This window comes from Scyliorhinus canicula, chromosome 15, assembly GCF_902713615.1.
Source record: "Scyliorhinus canicula chromosome 15, sScyCan1.1, whole genome shotgun sequence".
Taxonomy (NCBI): domain Eukaryota; kingdom Metazoa; phylum Chordata; class Chondrichthyes; order Carcharhiniformes; family Scyliorhinidae; genus Scyliorhinus; species Scyliorhinus canicula.
Window position 1 is genome coordinate 63,114,050 of NC_052160.1, and position 19,008 is coordinate 63,133,057.

General features: G+C 42.5%; 1 protein-coding gene across 2 annotated transcripts in view; it reads left to right on the forward strand.

Moving 5' to 3' along the window:
- The window catches only part of narfl (nuclear prelamin A recognition factor-like), a 31,460-nt gene that overhangs the window by 8,101 nt on the left and 4,351 nt on the right, over window positions 1-19,008 (forward strand). For both annotated transcript variants that reach the window (XM_038820080.1, XM_038820081.1), the window contains exons 4-9: window positions 3,390-3,522; window positions 5,913-6,047; window positions 9,190-9,308; window positions 10,459-10,588; window positions 11,253-11,325; window positions 18,836-18,973. In XM_038820080.1, coding sequence (XP_038676008.1) covers window positions 3,390-3,522; window positions 5,913-6,047; window positions 9,190-9,308; window positions 10,459-10,588; window positions 11,253-11,325; window positions 18,836-18,973 — 728 coding nt within the window. The remainder of the gene's footprint in view (window positions 1-3,389; window positions 3,523-5,912; window positions 6,048-9,189; window positions 9,309-10,458; window positions 10,589-11,252; window positions 11,326-18,835; window positions 18,974-19,008) is intronic.

Here is a 19,008-nt window from a genome sequence, read left to right on the forward strand (position 1 = left end):
TACTTGCCACCCTGACTTGAAAATATATTGCCGTTCCTTCACTGTTGTTGGGTTTTAATCCTGGAACTCTCTGTCACAGCACAGTGGGTGCACCTACACCACATAAACTGCAGCAGTTCAAGAAGGCAGCTCACCACCACCTTCTCCAGGACAGTTAGGGATGGTAATAAATGCTGGCCTAGGCAGAGACGCCCACATCCCAAGAATGATTTTTTTAAATTAGAGGGGCTGGCTGTACTTTTAGCCACCAGGTCTGGATAGGGTGCTCCAAGAGATGGTGAGGGAGGTAGGAGTTTACATTGACAAGGCACTGACTGTAATCTTCCAATCCTCTTTAAATATGGGGTGGTGCCATAGGACTGGGGGAATGCAAATGTTACACCTTTCATCAAAAAGAATGGTGTAAGGATAAGCCCAGCAACTACAGGCCAGTCAGTTTAAACTTCGTGGGGAACCTTTTAGAAATGATCATGCGAGACAAAATTAACAATAATCAGTAAATTTGGATTAATTAAGTATAGTCTGCATAAGGGCGAATTGTGTTTCACTGACTTGCCTAATTTGGTGAGGTAACAGAGAGGATTGATTAAGGAATCGTGGTTGATGTGGTGTACATGGTTTTCTAAAAGGCGTGTTGAAAATGTCCCATGTAATAGTTTTCCAAAATAATTAAAACCCATGGAATAAAATGGCCAGTGGCAGGATGGATATGAATTAGTCAGTGGCTGAAAACAGACCGTAGTGATGAACTGTTGTTTTTTGGACTGGAGGAGGATATAATGTGAGATTCCCGAGGGGTTGTCATTCGACCTCCACTTTTCCTATTCTATATTAATGACCTAGACTTGGGTGCACAGGGCACCATTCCAAATTTTGCAGGTGACACAAAATTTGCAAGTATTGTAAATTGTGAGGAAGGTAGTGGTGGATTTCTCGAGGATGCAGACAGGCTGGTTGAATGGGTAGACATGCAGCAGATGAATTGAATACAGCGAAGTGTGCAATCATACATTTTGGTTGGAGAAACAAATAAAATAAATGATCCCATTCTAAGAGACGGCACAGGAACAAAGTTACCTGTAGTCAAAGTATTGAAGCTGGTTGAGAAAGTGATTAAAAAGGCATATGGGATCTTGGGCTTTAAATATAGAATCAGAGACTACAAAAGTAAGAAGGTTATAATGAACCTGTAGAAAACCGCTACTGTGGAAAGGTTGAGAGTCGGAGGACACTAGAGTTGATGTGAATGGTAAAAGAAGTGATGACGACATGAGGAAGAACTTTTCATGTTTGGATTTGGAATTTGCTGCCTGTGGTGGAGACATTCAGTGGTGGCTTTGAAAAGAGAATCGAATAAGTATCTGAGGAGGAAATGTTTGCAGGGCTGCATGGAAAGGCACTATTCATCCCAAATCAACATCACAAAAAAGAGATTATCTGGCCACCTTAACGTTGTTGTATGTGGGAGTTTGCTGTGTGCAAATTGGCTGCTGCAATTCCGACATTTATGTACATCGCTGAGCTGACCACTGATAGTGGAAAGTGCTATATAACACGCAGCGAGCTAACACAGGCATGGCAAGCTGAATGGACTCCTGCTTTGTTATAATGATCCTATGATTTGAAATCTAATTGCAGTGTGAGTATTGGCACTGCTTTGAAATGGTGTCACTTGACATCTTCGACTAAACTATGCAAACGTTGTGGTGATGGAAACTGAAGGCCCTGGAATGTAATTTAGCTAAAATCCTAGTTATTCATTTTGATGGAGACGACATTGATAAATAACTCACTCTTTGATTCTGTACCTAGTTTCAGCACAAAAAACCTTGCATTTTCCCCAGGGTAGAGGGGTCAATTACTAGGGGGGGCATAGGTTTAAGGTGGGAGGGGCAAGGTTTGGAAGAGATATGTACGAGGCAAGTTTTTTTACAGAGAGGATAATGGGTGCCTGGAACTCGCTGCATGAGGAGGTGGTGGAAGCAGGGACGATAGTGATGCTTAAGGGGCATCTTGATAAATGCATGAATAGGATGGGAATAGAGGGATACGGACCCCGGAAGTGTAGAAGATTGTAGTTTGGACGGGCAGCGTGGTCGGCGCAGGCTTGGAGGGCCGAAGGGCCTGTTCCTGTGCTGTACTTTTCTTTGTTCTTTGTTTTATATATATATATATATATATATAAAACTTTTATATATAAATATATAGCACTTTCCAAACCATTTGCACGTGGAAAACTCCCACATACAACGTGAAGGTGACCAGATAATCTCTTTTTTTTTTGTCATGTTGATTTGAGACGAACAATGGCTAGGACTCCAGGGGTAGCTGCCCTGTTCTTCTTCAAAATAATGTCATGGTATCTGTTATAGCCACCTGAGCTGGCAGATGGGGCCACGGTTTAACTCCTCATCCAAAAGACAATGCCTCTGATAGTGTAGCACTCTCACGGTACTCAGATCTTCAGTAATCAATAGGGTAGGATGGAGTAGCCATCCTAAATTGCCATTTAGTGTCCAGAAAGGTTAGGTGGGGTTACAGGGATGAGGTGGGGGAGTGCCTGGGTGATGTGCTCCTTTGGAGGATCAGTGCAGACTCGATGGGCTAAATGGTCTCCTTCTGCACTGTGGGGATTCTATGATTCTAAAAGCTCTCCCTCAGTGCTGCACTGGAATACAAAACCCGAGTAGGATTTGAACCCAGAACCTTTCATTCAGAGGCAACAGTTCTACAAGTGACAGCTGACGCAAAATAAAATGTTAATATTAGCATAGCAAAGAAAGGCTGAACCTACTCTTCACCTCTGCATATGGAATTGTGCACATGTTGCTAAATCTGGCGGAAGAAATAGACATTAACGCTCAAACTTCTAGTTCTTATCAGTGTGACTGACAATTCCCACAGTGTATGGACTGCATAAATTAGATGTGTGATTTAAGTTAGTACTGTTACTATCTTTTCTGTCACATCCCTCTCCCATGATGCCAGCTCATCTGGTATATCGTTCCTCGGGTGCTAGCAGCTTCCACTGCCAAACTCAATTCTTTCAATCATTGAGAGTTGGATTGTTCCTGAACGAGAGACTCCGCAGTTGAACCTGCCCCAATCTGACCTGACTCTTCACACCTTTTGTATGTTCTGCAGAGATCACTGGACAACAAACATGAGTAAAATATTTGGTGGTTTTCCTTTGTTTTCTTTCGGGATATCTGAGGTCAATTGTCTTGCCTTCCTCTGAGCTTTGCATTTTCTCCTTTTGTTAAATGGCTCAGCAAATAATCAATTAAACTCTTTTTTTTCTTTGAACACATTCGGTTGTGGTCACTGTTTGAGCAGCCCACAGTGTAGCGCTGAGTATATTTCCTGAGAACTGCTGTTTCATTAATTAGGTATCGGGATCCGAGAATCAGAAGCTGGTGGTGATTTCAGTTTCTCCACAATCCAGGGCATCGTTGGCTGCAAGATACCAACTGCAAGTTGCAGACACTGCACAACGGCTGACAGCATTCTTCAAAAACCTAGGTGAGTGCATTCACAACATGGTGAGGCCGAATAAGGTTCTTTACTTGCACAGCCAGTTAGTGAATATACAATCAATCCAATCCTAAATGGTGTTCGGTGCAGATATCAGAGTAGCTGAGATTGCTGTCTTTGGATCCATGCCAGAGTGGAACTTGAATTTTCACCTGCACACCTTAATTCTTTTCACTGATCCGGGGGAGCATTGAGCAGACATTCGGTTTCCTCACGCGGGAAAAGAGGCAAGAAAGGTGAACGGAAATGCAAAACCTGTGGATGCTTGGAAGTCTGAAATAAATCTGAAAATGCTCAGTGAGTCAGGCAGCATCTGCAGAGCAAGAACTAGATTTAACTTTTCCACCTGAAACGTTAACTCTGTTTCCCTCTCCACAGATGCTTTCTGACTTTGCTGAGTATTTGCAGCATTTTGTGTGAAAGGTGAATCGCCCTGTATAACAGTTGTACACCTCATCGTGTTTGATTCTGTAGCATTGTAGGACTTGTGAGAACACGTCATCTTGTGCACACACGACTGGATAATATGAAACCAGGGGAAGAAAAGTAAATTACAGAGGGAAGGGGTTTCACAATTGTTTGAGGTTGTTGTATCTGAGTCATACAACCCAGGCAGTTCCCAGGCAGTTCCCAGTCCTATATCCTATTCAATCCACAGTCTCTGCTGAGTTTGTTCATTTGAGCGGGGGAGTGTTAAGCTTGATGCAGTCTGTGAAACCATACCCAACTAGGAGGCTGCTCATTAAACCATTCCCAGCAACAGAACCAATGCATCTTTGTAATGTGTATAGTTAGATTTGTGGAGCTGAATATTCTATTTAGAGCAGCATACTTTTCGGCCGCGCCTACCATTTGGAAATAGGAATAAATAACAGACTCCAAAGACTTGATTGTGTGATTTGAATTCATGATAGTGGACTTAATTTTACTACATTCTAGAGAGGAATAACATGTCCTCATTACAAGTGCAAAACAACAATCCGACAGTTGCAATGTTCGGCACCATTCGCAACTCCTCGGGTAATGAAGCTGTCCATGTCCAAATGCAGTAAGACCTGGACAATATCCAGGCTTGGGCTGATAAGTGACAAGTTACATTTATGCCACACGAGTGCTTGGCAATGACCACCTCCTACAAGAGAGATCTAACCATCGCCCCATGACATTCAATGGCAGAACCATTGCTGAATCCCCCAGAGCCAACATCATGGGGGTTATCATTGATCATAAACTAAACTAGACTATCCATATATTTGTTTCAAATTTAGAGTGCCCAATTCATTTTTTCCCAATTAAGGGGCAATCCACATATCCTGCACATCATTGGGTTGTGGGGCCGAAACCCACGCAAACACGGGGAGAATGTACAAACTGCACACGGAAAGTGACCAAGAGCCGGGATCGAACCTGGGACTGAGGCAGCAGTGCTAACCACTGAGCCACCATGCTGCCCCTAGACGAGCCATATTAATTCTGTGGCTACCAGAGCAGATCAAAGGCTAGGAATCCTATGGCAATTAACTCACCATATGAACCCCCCCCCCCTCCCCAAAAGCCTGTCCACCATCTACAAGGCACAAGTCAGGAGTGTAATGGAATACTCTCCACTTGCCTGGATGGAACCTTGGACATCTATGATTTGTCCATTGATGCTAAAATAGTAGTGCCCTGAAATGTGTCGTGGGAATATGGAGAATGTGATATGAGCGGTAATCCAATGGAGTGGGTCACCCAGCCACTATAAAGGACGCGGATAATTTCCATTTCCCATTAGTTGATCTTAACATATCCTCTATTTATCAGCTACTTTGGGAATGCCTAGGAACCGGCAAATCTCGAACACAGTGAAGGCAAAATCGCTATAAAAACCCATCGACCAAGCAGCTCTAAATATGACGAGCATTTTCTTCATGGGAAAAATCAGCTAAAAGTCTGAACAGTTCACTGGAAACTGCTGAGACTGTGTGGTGGTTAAATTGTTTCTTCAACAAAAAATCTTGAGAATGTTAATTTCTTTCTCGATTAATGACCCATCAAAGGAATTGTGACTGCCCTGCTCTGAAATGTGTGGTTTCTGAGATTCCAATGTTGTTTGTTTTCTGGTAATTCATGGTAATTATTAGGCATTCTCCTGCTTTCCATTAAAGGAATTGCAACACAATCAATTGTTGTGTGTGTATATATATATATATATATAGGTGAATATGGATTAGTTGGAGAGTATAGATAATTACATGTGTGCAAGAAGTGAATGTGTTAACATGATGAGAAATGGATTTAAATATGTTGTTTGAATTCTGAGTTAATTATATCCTGGAGCAGCTTCCAAATTTCTCTAACCGCCCCCCTCTCGTTTTCTGCCTTCTAAATATTCCTAGGTGTTCACTACGTGTTTGACACGACCTTCTCAAGAAACTTCAGCTTGCTGGAGAGTCAGCATGAGTTTGTTAAGCGTTTCCAAAGGCACAAGGAGGATAGCAAAGCTCTACCAATGCTGGCCTCTGCCTGTCCAGGTATTTGTAATAGAAAGAAAGAACTTTCACTTGTGTACCGCCTCGGGATGGTCAACAAAGGACTTATTAAAATGTACTCACTATTAGATAATAGAAAAGGTTATGTACAGCAAGGTCCCACAAACAACAGTGTGATGCTCTGATTTTGCATGTCGATTTAAGGGATAAATGTTGGCCAGGACACCAGGCAGAGCTCCTCTGCCCTTTTTTGAAATAGCACCATGGATCTTTAGATTCCACACCCCTTTTTAGGTCAGATTTGAAGGATATCGCCTGTGACGAGATTCTCTCCAATCTGATGGATCAGCCTAGATTTGGTGTCCCAAGAATAGGACTTGAACACATCAATTTTTGGAGGAAGAATGGAGAAAGTGAATAATTGTTAAAAGGTGAGAGACTAGTAAATATCAGTTATTAGGACTATTTTGGGGGTCCTTTACAGGAGTCAAAGAAATGTAATATGGAAATACAAGCAATTAGAAAGGCAATTGGTATGTTAACCCTTATTATAAGGGGGTTGAAGTACAAGAGTAAAGAAGTCTTGCTGCAATTATATATAGCTTGGCAGCACGGTAGCATTGTGGATAGCACAATTGTTTCACAGTTCCAGGGTCCCAGGTTCGATTCCGGCTTGGGTCACTGTCTGTGTGGAGTCTGCACATCCCGTGTGTGTGTGGGTTTCCTCCGGGTGCTCCGGTTTCCTCCCACAGTCCAAAGATGTGCAGGTTAGGTGGATTGGCCATGATAAATTGCCCTTAGTGTCCAAAAATTGCCCTTCGTGTTGGATGGGGTTGCTGGGTTATGGGGATAGGGTGGAGGTGCTGACCTTGGGTAGGGTGCTCTTTCCAAGAGCCGGTGCAGACTCGATGGGCCGAATAACCTCCTTCTGCACTGTAGATTCTATGATCTATGACCACGCCTGCAGTAGTGTGTGCAGTTTCGGTCTTCTTACATAAAGAGGAAAGGGGGGGGGGGTGTGCAATGAATGCTCACTAGATCGATCTTAGGTTGAGAGGGCAGTCCTTTGTGGAGTGATTGAGCAGTGTGGTCTTATTCTCCTAAGGCAATGCTTTGAATGCGAGCATTTGCAGGTAATTAAGTCTTTACAGATCCAGAGAGAGGGGTAATCCAGGTTAAAGAGGTGTGAATTATCTCAAGCCAAAACAGCTGGTAGGATTTCGCAAGCCCAGGCCATATGGTGGGGGGGTGAATGTAATGTGACATGAATCCAAGGTTCCGGTTGAGGCTGTACTCATGTGTGCGGAACCTGGCTATAAGTTTCTGTTTGGCGATTCTGCGTTGTCGAGTGTGCTGAAAGCCACCTTGGAGAACGCTTATCTGCCGATCAGATGCTGAATGCCCTTGACTGCTGAAGTGTTCTCCGACTGGAAGGGCACATTCCTGTTTGGCGATTGTCGCGCAATGTCCGTTCATCCGTTGTTGCAGCGTCTGCATGGTTTCACCAATGTACCACGCTTTGGGGCATCCTTTCCTGCAGCATATGAGGTAGACAACGTTGGCCGAGTCGCTTGAGTATGTACCGCACACCTGGTGGGTGGTGTCCTCGCTTGTAATGGTGGGACCCATGTCGATGATCTGGCACGTCTTGCAGAGATTGTCATGGCAAGGTTGTGTGGTGTCGTGGTCGCTGTTCTGAAGGCTGGGTAGTTTGTTGCAAACGGGTTTGAAGGCAAGTCGTGGGGGTGTGGGGATTACCTTGGCAAGATGTTCGCCTTCATCTATGATGTGTTGAAGGCTATGAAGAAGATGTCATAGTTTCTCCGTTCCTGGGAAATACTGGACTACGAAGGGTATTCTTGTTGGTTGTGTACCGGTTTTGCTTCTGAGGAGGTCTGTGCGGTTATTTGCTGTGGTGCATTGGAACTGTTGATCGATGAGTCGAGCGCCATATCCCATTCGTACGAGGAGATCTTTCAGCATCAGTAGATGTCTGTTAGGCTCCTCCTCGTCTGAGCAGATCCTGTGTATACGGAGGGCTTGTCCAGAGGGGGTGGCTTCTTTAATGTGTTTAGGGTGGAAGCTGGAGAAGTGGAGCATCGTGAGGTTATCCGTGGGCTTGCGGTAAAGCAAAGTGCTAAGGTGACCGTCCTTGATGGAGATGAGTGTGTCCAAGAATGCAACCAATTTTGGAGAGTGGTCCATAGTGAGTCTGATGGTGGGTTGGAACTTATTGATGTCATTGTGTAGTTGTTTCAGTGATTCTTCACCGTGGGTCCAAAGGAAAAAAATGTCATCAATGTATCTAGTGTATATCGGCGGTTGAAGATCCTGTGTGGTGAGGAGGTCTTGTTCAAACTTGTGCTTGGAGATGTTGGCATATTGAGGTGCAAAATTGGTCCCCCTGGCTGTTCCGTGTGTCTGGATGAAGAACTTGTTGTCGAAGGTGAAGATGTTGTGATCCAGAATGAAGCGGATCAGTTGCAGAATTGCCTTTGGAGATTGGCAGTTGTCAGTGTTGTGTACTGAGGCCGTTGCAGCAATGTCGTCGTCATGGGGGATGCTGGTGTAGAGTGCTGAGACGTCCATTGTGACGAGGAATGTTCCTGGTTCAACTAGTTCATGGGTGCTGAGCTTCTGTAAGTGTCCGTCGTGTCACGACAGAAGCTGGGCATTCCTTGTACGATGGGTTTCAAGATGCCCTCCACATCGGCATCTCCGCATCGTTGATTTAGAGGTGAGAGTGCTACCACTGAGCTAACTCTGACACCTAATACTCTTCTCATGACCTGCATTCCTATTCCCTACCAGCAGTAGGAAGTAAGTTGCCATCTGTAGAATCTGGTTAGCTGACTGCTGGTTAATTGCCACTGCACCAAATGATTTTACAGAGAATCAGCTCCACTTCTATTCCACATCAAATTTCTTCATTCTCAAGCTCATTCTCAGTTACTTCCTGACATGTTTCACCCAAGCTGACTGAATTATGTTTAGGTTTACTGTTCACACAGAATAATTGTCTTAAATGTTGCATGCAGCTCCACATTGCCTGATTATACTAAAATCCTCCTAAATATTCTTTACATGAAACTGCTTTTCAAGTGCAGTGACTTCCTAAACATGATCTAGTGAAATTACATGGGAATATTTGATTTCTTGTAATGTTCCAACATCTGACTTTCAGGTTGGATCTGTTATGCTGAGAAAACCCATGGCAGTTACATTATTCCCTATATCAGCACAACCAAATCCCCACAGCAGGTGATGGGCTCTTTAGTCAAGGACTACTTTGCACAGCGGCAGGTAAGTGACAATATAATTATTTTCTCATCAACGAAAATCTGTATTGTTACAGCACAGAATCTAAACTGACGTGACAAACTTCAGATTCTCCTGATAGATGCTCGGGTAGATTGAAAGAAAGCAACCACACTTAAACCATTGTAATTATTGTGCTCATTGGGGCGGGTGAATTTTCTCTAGCTTTCCCTACTTTACTGCTGCAACGTGAGCTAAAATCTCTTTCACATGCACAGATGGGAGATCATTGGTGTGCAGCATAGTTCCCTCAATTCAAATGATCTGTCAGCAAATGATACATCACTGAGCTTGTTGAAAACGTTAATTACAATCTTGGACGTGTGATGAAATTTAGATGAATGCTGTTGCTCCAAGGGATTCAATATTTTGTTTCCAAGTCTTGCATGACTATTATGTGCTGATTAATGCCTACCACATAATGTTGTGCCTTTTCCAGGAGGAGTTGATGTATTTTTGGAGAGTTTAAGTGGGATGATATAACTGTGATTTGTTCAGGCTACTGCATGGCAATGCTCATAACCTGGAATCACCTGTACTATGGCTCATCTCTGAAAATAGAGCTTTGACATTAGCACTTTTTACTTTAGCTCAAGGTTAGAAAATTGAGGTGTGATGTCATTGAGGCCGTAACAATATAAAGGGATTTTCTCTGGGTGGGGAAATGGGGGTATCCAGAAGAAGTCTAGAAATTAAAGCTAGAGGAATTAAAGATGAGGAATCGAATCAGGAGGTATATTTTCACCCAGGTTAGTAGAAGTCTGCAACCCTTTCAGAAGACTATGGGTACTCCTAAATCTTCCCATGCATTTAAGTTGCAGTACGTTCACGCCAAGTAATTTAAAGAGGCCGTGCACTTAAATTGGCTGTGCTCTCCAAAAACAAAAATGAGAGAGTAGTCTGGGTAAGGATATAGAATTAATGTAGAGATCCCGTCGTAATCTAATTACCTGGCAGAGCAGGATTGAAGAGTTGATTGACATCCTCTTCTATATTCCTTTCAAAAATATTGCTTCAAAGTTGGTATTTTTCTTTGTTAGGTGGGATGTTGAAGAATTAGTTGTAGAGTGTAAGCGTTCAAATGCTTGTGCAGGAGGACAAAGGAAGAGTATGATGTATTCTGCTTTCCTCACAGAATATATCACCAGATCAGATATACCATGTAACAGTGATGCCATGTTATGATAAAAAATTAGAGGCTTCAAGGGAAGACTTCTTCAGTGAAGAATACCACACAAGAGATGTGGACTGTGTAATTACTTCAGGTGAGAAAGGCCTGCCTGTATTATATTGTTACACCCTCGCTCTTTTCACTCAGACTTATACTCAGTCTGTAATGCTATTCCTTGGGGTCAAACCAAATCAGCTGAATTGTTTGTCAAAAAATTGAAACATTTTGACTAAAAGTCAAACTTGCATATAAGTCTCACACCCGTACGTTTGTGAACTTTTTACGAATCATTCTGCTATCCTATTCTATCGGGGTGTATGTTTTCAGTAGACTCCTTGTGGTGGAATTTTATCACGAAACTTTTATGGAGAAATGTATGAAGTATATTATATTGCTATGGTTTCCGCCGTGGCAACAATAGCATTGCATAGTACTTTCAACTCAAAACTTTAAGCTGTTATATGTATCATGGCTAGTAATGGTCTCATTACTATCTTCACATGATGATGATCTAGCCTATGAGTTATCTGCTTGGTGTTGCTTCTGGAGATTCTTGACCTGTTGTGATGGTAATGTGACTTACAAATAAGTTTGCACTCTAGAAATCGTTGGATGGAATTCCAGTTATTCCTTATTATGAAATGATTCAAGTTTGAGGTTGGTTTTACAGAGACGGCTCCATTCTTGTTCAGGTTGTCGTTTGCTTGTTTTAAAGATCTGCTTTGCGATATACTAATGATAGAATCTCTGTTTTGAAGGTGAAGTGTTGAAAATGTTGGAACAGGAGGGTCTTTCCTTAACGAATGTGGATCCAGTACCACTGGATACGCTGTAAGTCAAAGTCTGAGTCTTTAGGTTGTGATCAGTGGCTCACTTAAACATGATGTTTATTTTAAAAGAAAACATTTCTTGTCAAATGAGCGAATCCTTGATCGTTATCTAGAATTCATTCAAAGGATTGTGTAATTTAGCCTTTTACAGTATTTTGAAAGCATACTCCCTTTCCTTTATTATCCATCTCACCATCTGGGCGCTTCACTGTAATAATGCAGGAGTTCAGGCGTCATTAATTCCAGGAAGCCCGCAGTTTCCTCAACATGTAATGTAAACAGTCACAATAACGCAGCAATGAAAAGCTTCCATACTGGTGGCGTTGCAATGAATCCATATCCTTAATCTAAAATTATTACCTAAAATGATTTCATACAGAACTCTTTCTTGCAATGGTTGCTGCTTTTATTCTTACAGTTAAAAAATCTCCTAATCTGGAGGGACCCAAATTTCCACTCCCTAACTTCCAAGCACTTGGTGTGCCTGATAAGAAAATACGCAAGCCTGTTATTGCGTCAGTCCTGCCTAGGAAATTAAGTAAGCCCATGAGGGATTGGAACTGAAGGGTACAGTCTGCTCATCTTTTTATCAGCATAACTAATGGGTGGCATGTTAGCACTGCTGCATAACAGTACCAGGGACCCGGGTTCAATTCTGGCTTTGGGTGACTGTGTGGAATTTGTACGTTCTCCCTGTGTCTGCGTGTGTTTCCTCAGGGTGCTCTGGTTTCCTCCCACAGTCCAAAGATATGCAGGTTAGGTATATTAGATTGGGCAGAATCAATTGCCCTTAGTGCCCAGGGATTTGTAGGTTAGATTAAGGGTTTGTTGGGATATGGTGGAGTGCGTTTACAAAGGTCAGTGCAGACTCAGGGGGATGAAAGGCCTACTTCTGCATTGTAGGGACTCTATGAAAACAGTAGACCCAACCAAGGAGCTGAATTTTTTTAAAAATTGTATTTTTATATTTCAGCATTTTTGGTGCCGGAATTGTGAAACCTTTCTTGCAGATGATTAAAATATTTAATTCGTAATCCTTTACTGAATAAAAATTTGCAGTTCTCTTAGTCTAAAATACTACCTGCTGCCGCGGTTCACACTTGATCATGAGAGACATGATGGACTGAATGGCCTCTGTGCTGTAACCATTCTCTGCTGCTGTGATTCAGTTTTTGTTTTGCTTATGATGTTATTAATGTCTTGCAAGATTAGGTTATTCCACACCTGAGGATAGTAGCCATGAAATAATATTCAAAGTGAAAATCAACAAATCAGGATTGCATTGCTGAATTCAGGTCAAACCACTTTGAACGACACTTGCCAGTCTGAAATGCTCACCCGTCTCGAGTATTGTGTGCAATCTGCTTTTGGACTATTTAAAGCAGTTTCCATCTTAACATTCCTTTACACGCACCACTTGCAGCAGAAAAAAAAAGAAACAAATTATATCGTGAGATGCTGCACCCAGAACTCCCGTGTTCCCCGACAAGATGAGTTGGAAAAGCGCACCGGTGGCAGTCTGTCACACGTCATTAACCTCCGGAAGCTGCAAACAGCCTCATTGCAGATACCAAAATGTCTCGGCATCTAACAACAGAAGCCAAGAATGTTTTGCCTTTGTCCTACAAACACCAAATGCAGCAGGGTTTTTTTTGTTGTTTTGGAAAGTCAAATAGACATAACATTGAACATGATGGGACACATCTGTTTCAAATCGAGAAATGCTCAACAACATTCCATTTTTAAATGCGTGGTAAGCTCATCGAGCTACATCTGCAGCACAGCTATTATCAAAGGCTTGACCCCTTCACTGACTCTCAATCGACAACTGACCCTGACAACATCCCCCGGCTGTAGCACTGAAAACATGTGCACCAGAACTAGCTGTGTCCTTATCCAAGCTGTACAGCTACAACACTGGCATCTGCCTGACAAGGTGCAAAATTACGTAGGTATTTCCTGTCTGCAAAAATCAGGACAAATCTAATCCAACTGATTATTACCCTAATACTCTACTCTCTTGTCATCAACAAAGTGATCAAAGGTGTCATTGACAGTGCTATCAAACTGCACTTGCTGAGCAGCAACCTGCTCACTGATTATCAGTCAGGGTGCCGCCTGGACCACTTAGCTCCAGTCCTCATTACAGCCTTAATATTGACAAAGGAACTGAGCTCCAGAAGTGAGGTGAAAGTGACTGACCATGACATCAAAGCAGCATTTGACTGAATGTGGCATCAAGGAAGCTCACCAGAACTGGAGTAAATGGGAATTGGAGGAAAATACACCACTGGTGGAGTTGTATTTCTCACAAAGGAAGATGGATATGGTTGTAGGAGGTCAATCATCTCCGTTCCAGGACATCACTGCAGGGGTTCCTCAGGGTAGTGTCCTGGGCCCAGCCATCTTCAACTGCTTCATCAATGACCTTCCTGAAGTGTTGGCTAGTGTGGACTTGAGAGATGAACAGACACTTCCAACACTGATGAAGGTTCAACTCAATTTTATTAACTACTTCTAACTAACTAACACACGATGACTGTTGGTCTAAATGATGCTAACTTAAACTAGAGACCTAAGCCTTGTCCGAACCAGTTGATTCTCTCAGCACGTGTTGCAAGTCTGTGCTGGGCTGGATGAGTTCTTGTTACACTCCGAGGCAGCACCCAGAATGAGCGTGTGTATTCTAACTGGTGATTGGCTGCGGTGTTTGTACATGTTGATTGGTCCCTGTGTGTGTCCATCAGTGTGTGTCTGCACCATGATATACTGGTGTATATTATAACACTTCCATCATAAGGTCAGAAGTGGGGATGTTCACTGATGATTTCATGGCTTTTAGTACCTTTTGCCATTCATCTGATACTGAAGTAGTCTATATCCACAGATCTGAACAATATTCATGCTTGGGCTGATAAGTGGCAAGAAACACTCATGCTAAACATGTGTCAGGCAATGACCATCTCCAACAAATGCAAACCTGACCATCTCCCCATGGCATTCAGTGGCATTGCCATAACTAAATCTTCCACCATCAACATCCTGAGGTTTAACTTTGATCAAAACTGAACTGGACTATCTGTAAAAATACAGTAGCTACAAGAGCAAGGCAGAGGCTGGGAATTCTGCAGTGAACAATTCACTTCCTGACTCCCCAGAGCCTGTCCACCATCGACAAGGCACAAATGGGCAGCACGGTAGCATGGTGGTTAGCATAAATGCTTCACAGCTCCAGGGTCCCAGGTTCGATTCCCGGCTGGGTCACTGTCTGTGCGGAGTCTGCACATCCTCCCCGTGTGGGCGTGCATTTCCTCCCGGGTGCTCCGGTTTCCTCCCACAGTCCAAAGATGTGCGGGTTAGGTGGATTGGCCATGCTAAATTGCCCGTAGTGTCGTAAAAAGCAAGGTTAAGAGGGGGGTTATTGGGTTACGGGTATAGGGTGGATACGTGGGTTTGAGTATGGTGATCATGGCTCGGCACAACATCGAGGGCCGAAGGGCCTGTTCTGTGCTGTACTGTTCTATGTTCTAAATCAGGAGTGTGATGGAATACTCTCCATTTGCCAGTATCAGTGCAACTCTTGCAATCCTTGATAGCCCCATCCAGGATAAAAGCAAATTACTCCAGATGCTGGAATCTGAAACGAAAGAGAGTCATCGGACTCAAAACGTTAGCTCTTTTCTCTCCCAGATGCTGCCAAACCTGCTGAGATTTTCCAACATTTTCTCTTCCATCCAGGATAAAGCAGCCACTTAATTGCTACCTATCCACCTGCTTAACTATTCACTCCCTCACCAAAGCATAGTGGCAGCAGTGTGTGCCATTTACAAGATGCATTGTAGTAACTCGCCAAGGCTCCTTTGACAACACATTTCAAACACGCACCTAGAAGGGCATGGGCAGGCGATGCAGAGGAACACCACCACCTGAAAATTCCCCTCCAAGTCGCATGCCATCTTGACTTGGAAATATATCATTGTTCCTTTACTGTTACTGGGTTGTAAATCCTGGAGCATCCTAACAACACTGGATGTACCTACATCACATGGATCGCATTGGTTCAAGAAAGTGGCTCACCAACAATTTCTCATGAGAAAATAGGAAAGGAACTTAAATGCTGGTCTTGCCAGAGACATGCATCCCAGGGGTCAACCAAAAAATAAAATTGAATGAGCAGAAATTTTCTCGCAACAAAATATTGGGCGGAGCTAAATTTCATCCCTTACTGAGTCTGATTTCGAATCAGACTGTTCACAAGAACCATGGTGTCATACTTGACTCTGATGAGCTTCTGACTAATATCTATGCCATCGCTCAGAATATCTAGTTCCCTATCCATAACATTATCCACTCCGCCACTGCCTCAGTTCATCTTTACCTCCTAGAGTTGGCTATTCTAAAATACAATCATAGAAAGTTTACAGCACAGAGGAGCTTGGCCTATTGTGTCTGCGCCAGTTGAAACACAAGCCACCCAGCCTAATCCAACTACCTAGCATTTGAGATTCCTGAATTTGAGATGCACTTCCAGACACCTTTTTAAATGGAATGAGAGTTTCTGCGTCTCCTACACTTTCAGGCAGCTAGTCCAGACTTCCATCACCCTCTGGGTAAAAACCGTTTTCCTCATCTCTCCTCTAAACTTTCTACCAATCACTTTACATCTTCGCCATCCGCTCTATCAAGGCCCCTCATTCACTATTTTTCACATATAAGTCAAATCTCTTCTCTGGCTCCCCTATTCTGTGGAGAACACCCCCAGCCTATCCAATCTTTCCTTTTTTTTTAGCTGCAGTTTTCCAGTCCTGGCAACATCCTGGTAAGTCTCCTCTGTACTCTCTCTAATGCAATTACATCCTTTCTGTAGTGAGGAGGCCACAACTGCACACACAGTACTTGAATGATGGTCTAACTAAGAATTCCAGCATATCCTCCGCTCTTAGATTCTGTGCCTTTGGCTAATAAAAGAAAGGGTTCCATAGGCCGCCTTAACCACATTATCAGCCTGTCCTGCTACCTTCAGGGATCTCTGAACATTTACTCCAACGTCTCCACCTGCCCTCCCACCTTCTACTGTCTAAACCAGAAGACACCCAAAACTCTGCTGCCCTGGTCCTAACGTGTACCAAGTCGTGTTTACCACCTCTGTTCACTGACATTGGCAATTATTTTTAAATTATCATCCTTGTTTTCAAATCCCTCCCATCACCTTGCTCCCCCATATCTCTTTAATTTCTATCAGCTCTGGAACATTTGTGCTCCTTCAATTCAGCCTTCTTGCATTTCTCCAATTTTAATCATTCCACTTTTGATGGCCGTGCTTTCAGCTGTCAAGGCTCTGGAGTTTCCTTTAAAATTCTCAAACCCTTTCCACCTTTTTAGAAGCTTGAAAAAGTGGTCAGTTTCGAGTCACCTATCTTAAAATCATCTTCTTCGACTTGTCAATATTGGCTTCCGTATGTGTGTACTCAGTGCCTTTAGCCATTTTTCGGCATTAAAGGCTCTATATAAATGCAAATTGGTCTGTTACTAAGCATGAAAGGACCTTCACTAGACTACTTTTGTGGTTGCTGGGGTTGGGAAGTCACTTTGCTGAAGCGTGCACACTAGGTCCATTTTGCCTTGCTCTGCTGCCGCATATCCATGCAAAAGGAATGTAAAAATGTTAGGTCAATCTTAAATAGGAAGTTTGCACGGATGTTGCACTTTGGTCAATTTTGTTCATAATTATTTATTTATAGCTTAAAATCTTTTTGATGTTGGGAAGAGTTCTTTTATTAGCCAATACAGTTGATTGAAATCAGTAGAAATAACTCAATCAATCAAAGCTGAGCAATTTTGTATACTTTCAGAGGTTCTTTTGGTGCAGCCTACGAGTCAAAAGGCAATGTTTCCACGGTCTATTACTGCTGATATCTTAATTAGTTTGTAAGCAAAAGTCACTGAATTTGGCTGGGACAGCAGACCCTAAATGCCAAACTCTGAGTTTATCACAGCAGACCTGTCTGGTGTTTTTTATTGATGAGAATAATTTCCGCACAGCTACGTGATGGGAACCACACTTGGCTATTAACATTACAGGCTTCCTGTAAACAAGCCAGCTACAGCTAAAAATAAATCTGAAAAGATAGTCTGTCCTCCAGCAGTAATAATTTAAAAAAAAAAATTCTGCAGATTTATTTTTTGTTTTAATCTTGCGCAGTGCCGATGTGAGTTTGTAGTTGATATTGAAGATGCTTCGCAACGCTTGAGTTCCCTGTGTGGAGTTCAAACTCCTACAGAAATTAACTTTACAGTAAATTTCAGCTCTGTTCACTATTTATGACATGACCTTAACGTTTCACTAAATGTTTAAAATTTACCACCGGCTGAACGTAAACACCCAGAATGAACGCAGTACTTCTACCTTCAAATAAAAGAAAGCAGGGCCTGTCCGTTAAGTGACTTAAAATGTCTTGTTACCTATGAATTATCCATTGAAGTTGGTCCATAAGGGCTTAAGATGGTCACAAGATTTGAGAACTGATGTAAAAATGAAAAACTGCACTTCCGTTATAACATACCTCCAATGCAAAGTGTATAATAATGGTTTCAGTCATTAATGGCAAACTGCAGGCGGGTCCAAATACAATATGTGGGGTGCTAAAGATTGTTTGTCATATGCATCTACAGCTATCATTTTTATCGGCTATAATTTGTGTTCTCTTAAGAATTTAAGGAGCTTCAATATCTGCAATTAAGCCCCAGAACCAGGTCACCTTATAGCTCTTCCTTCCTATTCTAGATCAGCTTCATTAGCGTAATGATGCATTCTAACTATGTTTACACAATAATGGTTCAGAGGCTTTTATGTACTGTTTGGTTACATTTGAGTAATTTTAGAACCCTCGCACATTAAATAATAAAGGTTACCCAAGTTCAATTAGAGCTGTGTTTGCATGTATTCCTGCTATTTTGTGGAAGTGGATCTCCATGTTAAGTTTGCAGCCATGTTGTACACCTAACCTGCACCTTTCCCTTCACCCCTCACCTAAGTACGGTTTATGTGCTACTTGTGTGAATAACCACACATGGTAACGCTACAAGATAGATGCTAACACTAACTTTGACAGAGTATGTTATTCTGCACCATTGACTTTGTGGAACACAACACTGTGGCGTGGCGGGGTATTCAGTCTAACATGCTATTAGCTGCTGCTAGTAACTGTTCTAGCAGGAACAAGACCCACACACTCACTGGCCCACCCCATTTTAAAAAGGAGAAACTGACCATTAGTCATATTGATGAGCACAAAAATTTATCACGGAGAAGAAATATCATTTCAGATGTCTTTTGAATAGAGTCAAGGGCAGCAATTATTTTGTTTAAAAATAACTTTGCAGATGATGTTCTACTCTGATCACTATGTCTGGTAGGGCACAATGGGGAGTTAGTGTTTCAATTTTTGAACCACTAATAATGCTGCATCTTTGAAGTTTGGGAATTCATATCAATTCAATTTGTCTTTTAGGTTCAGTAGTGGGCCAGAAGCTGAAGTGATTGGGCATTCTGGTGGGGGTTCAGGTGGCTATCTAGAACATGTTTTCAAGCATGCTGCGAAGGAGCTCTTTGGAATTGAAATACATGAAATTACCTACAAAACACTCAGGTAGGTGGTTTCACCTCTTTTTACTGATGTTTATT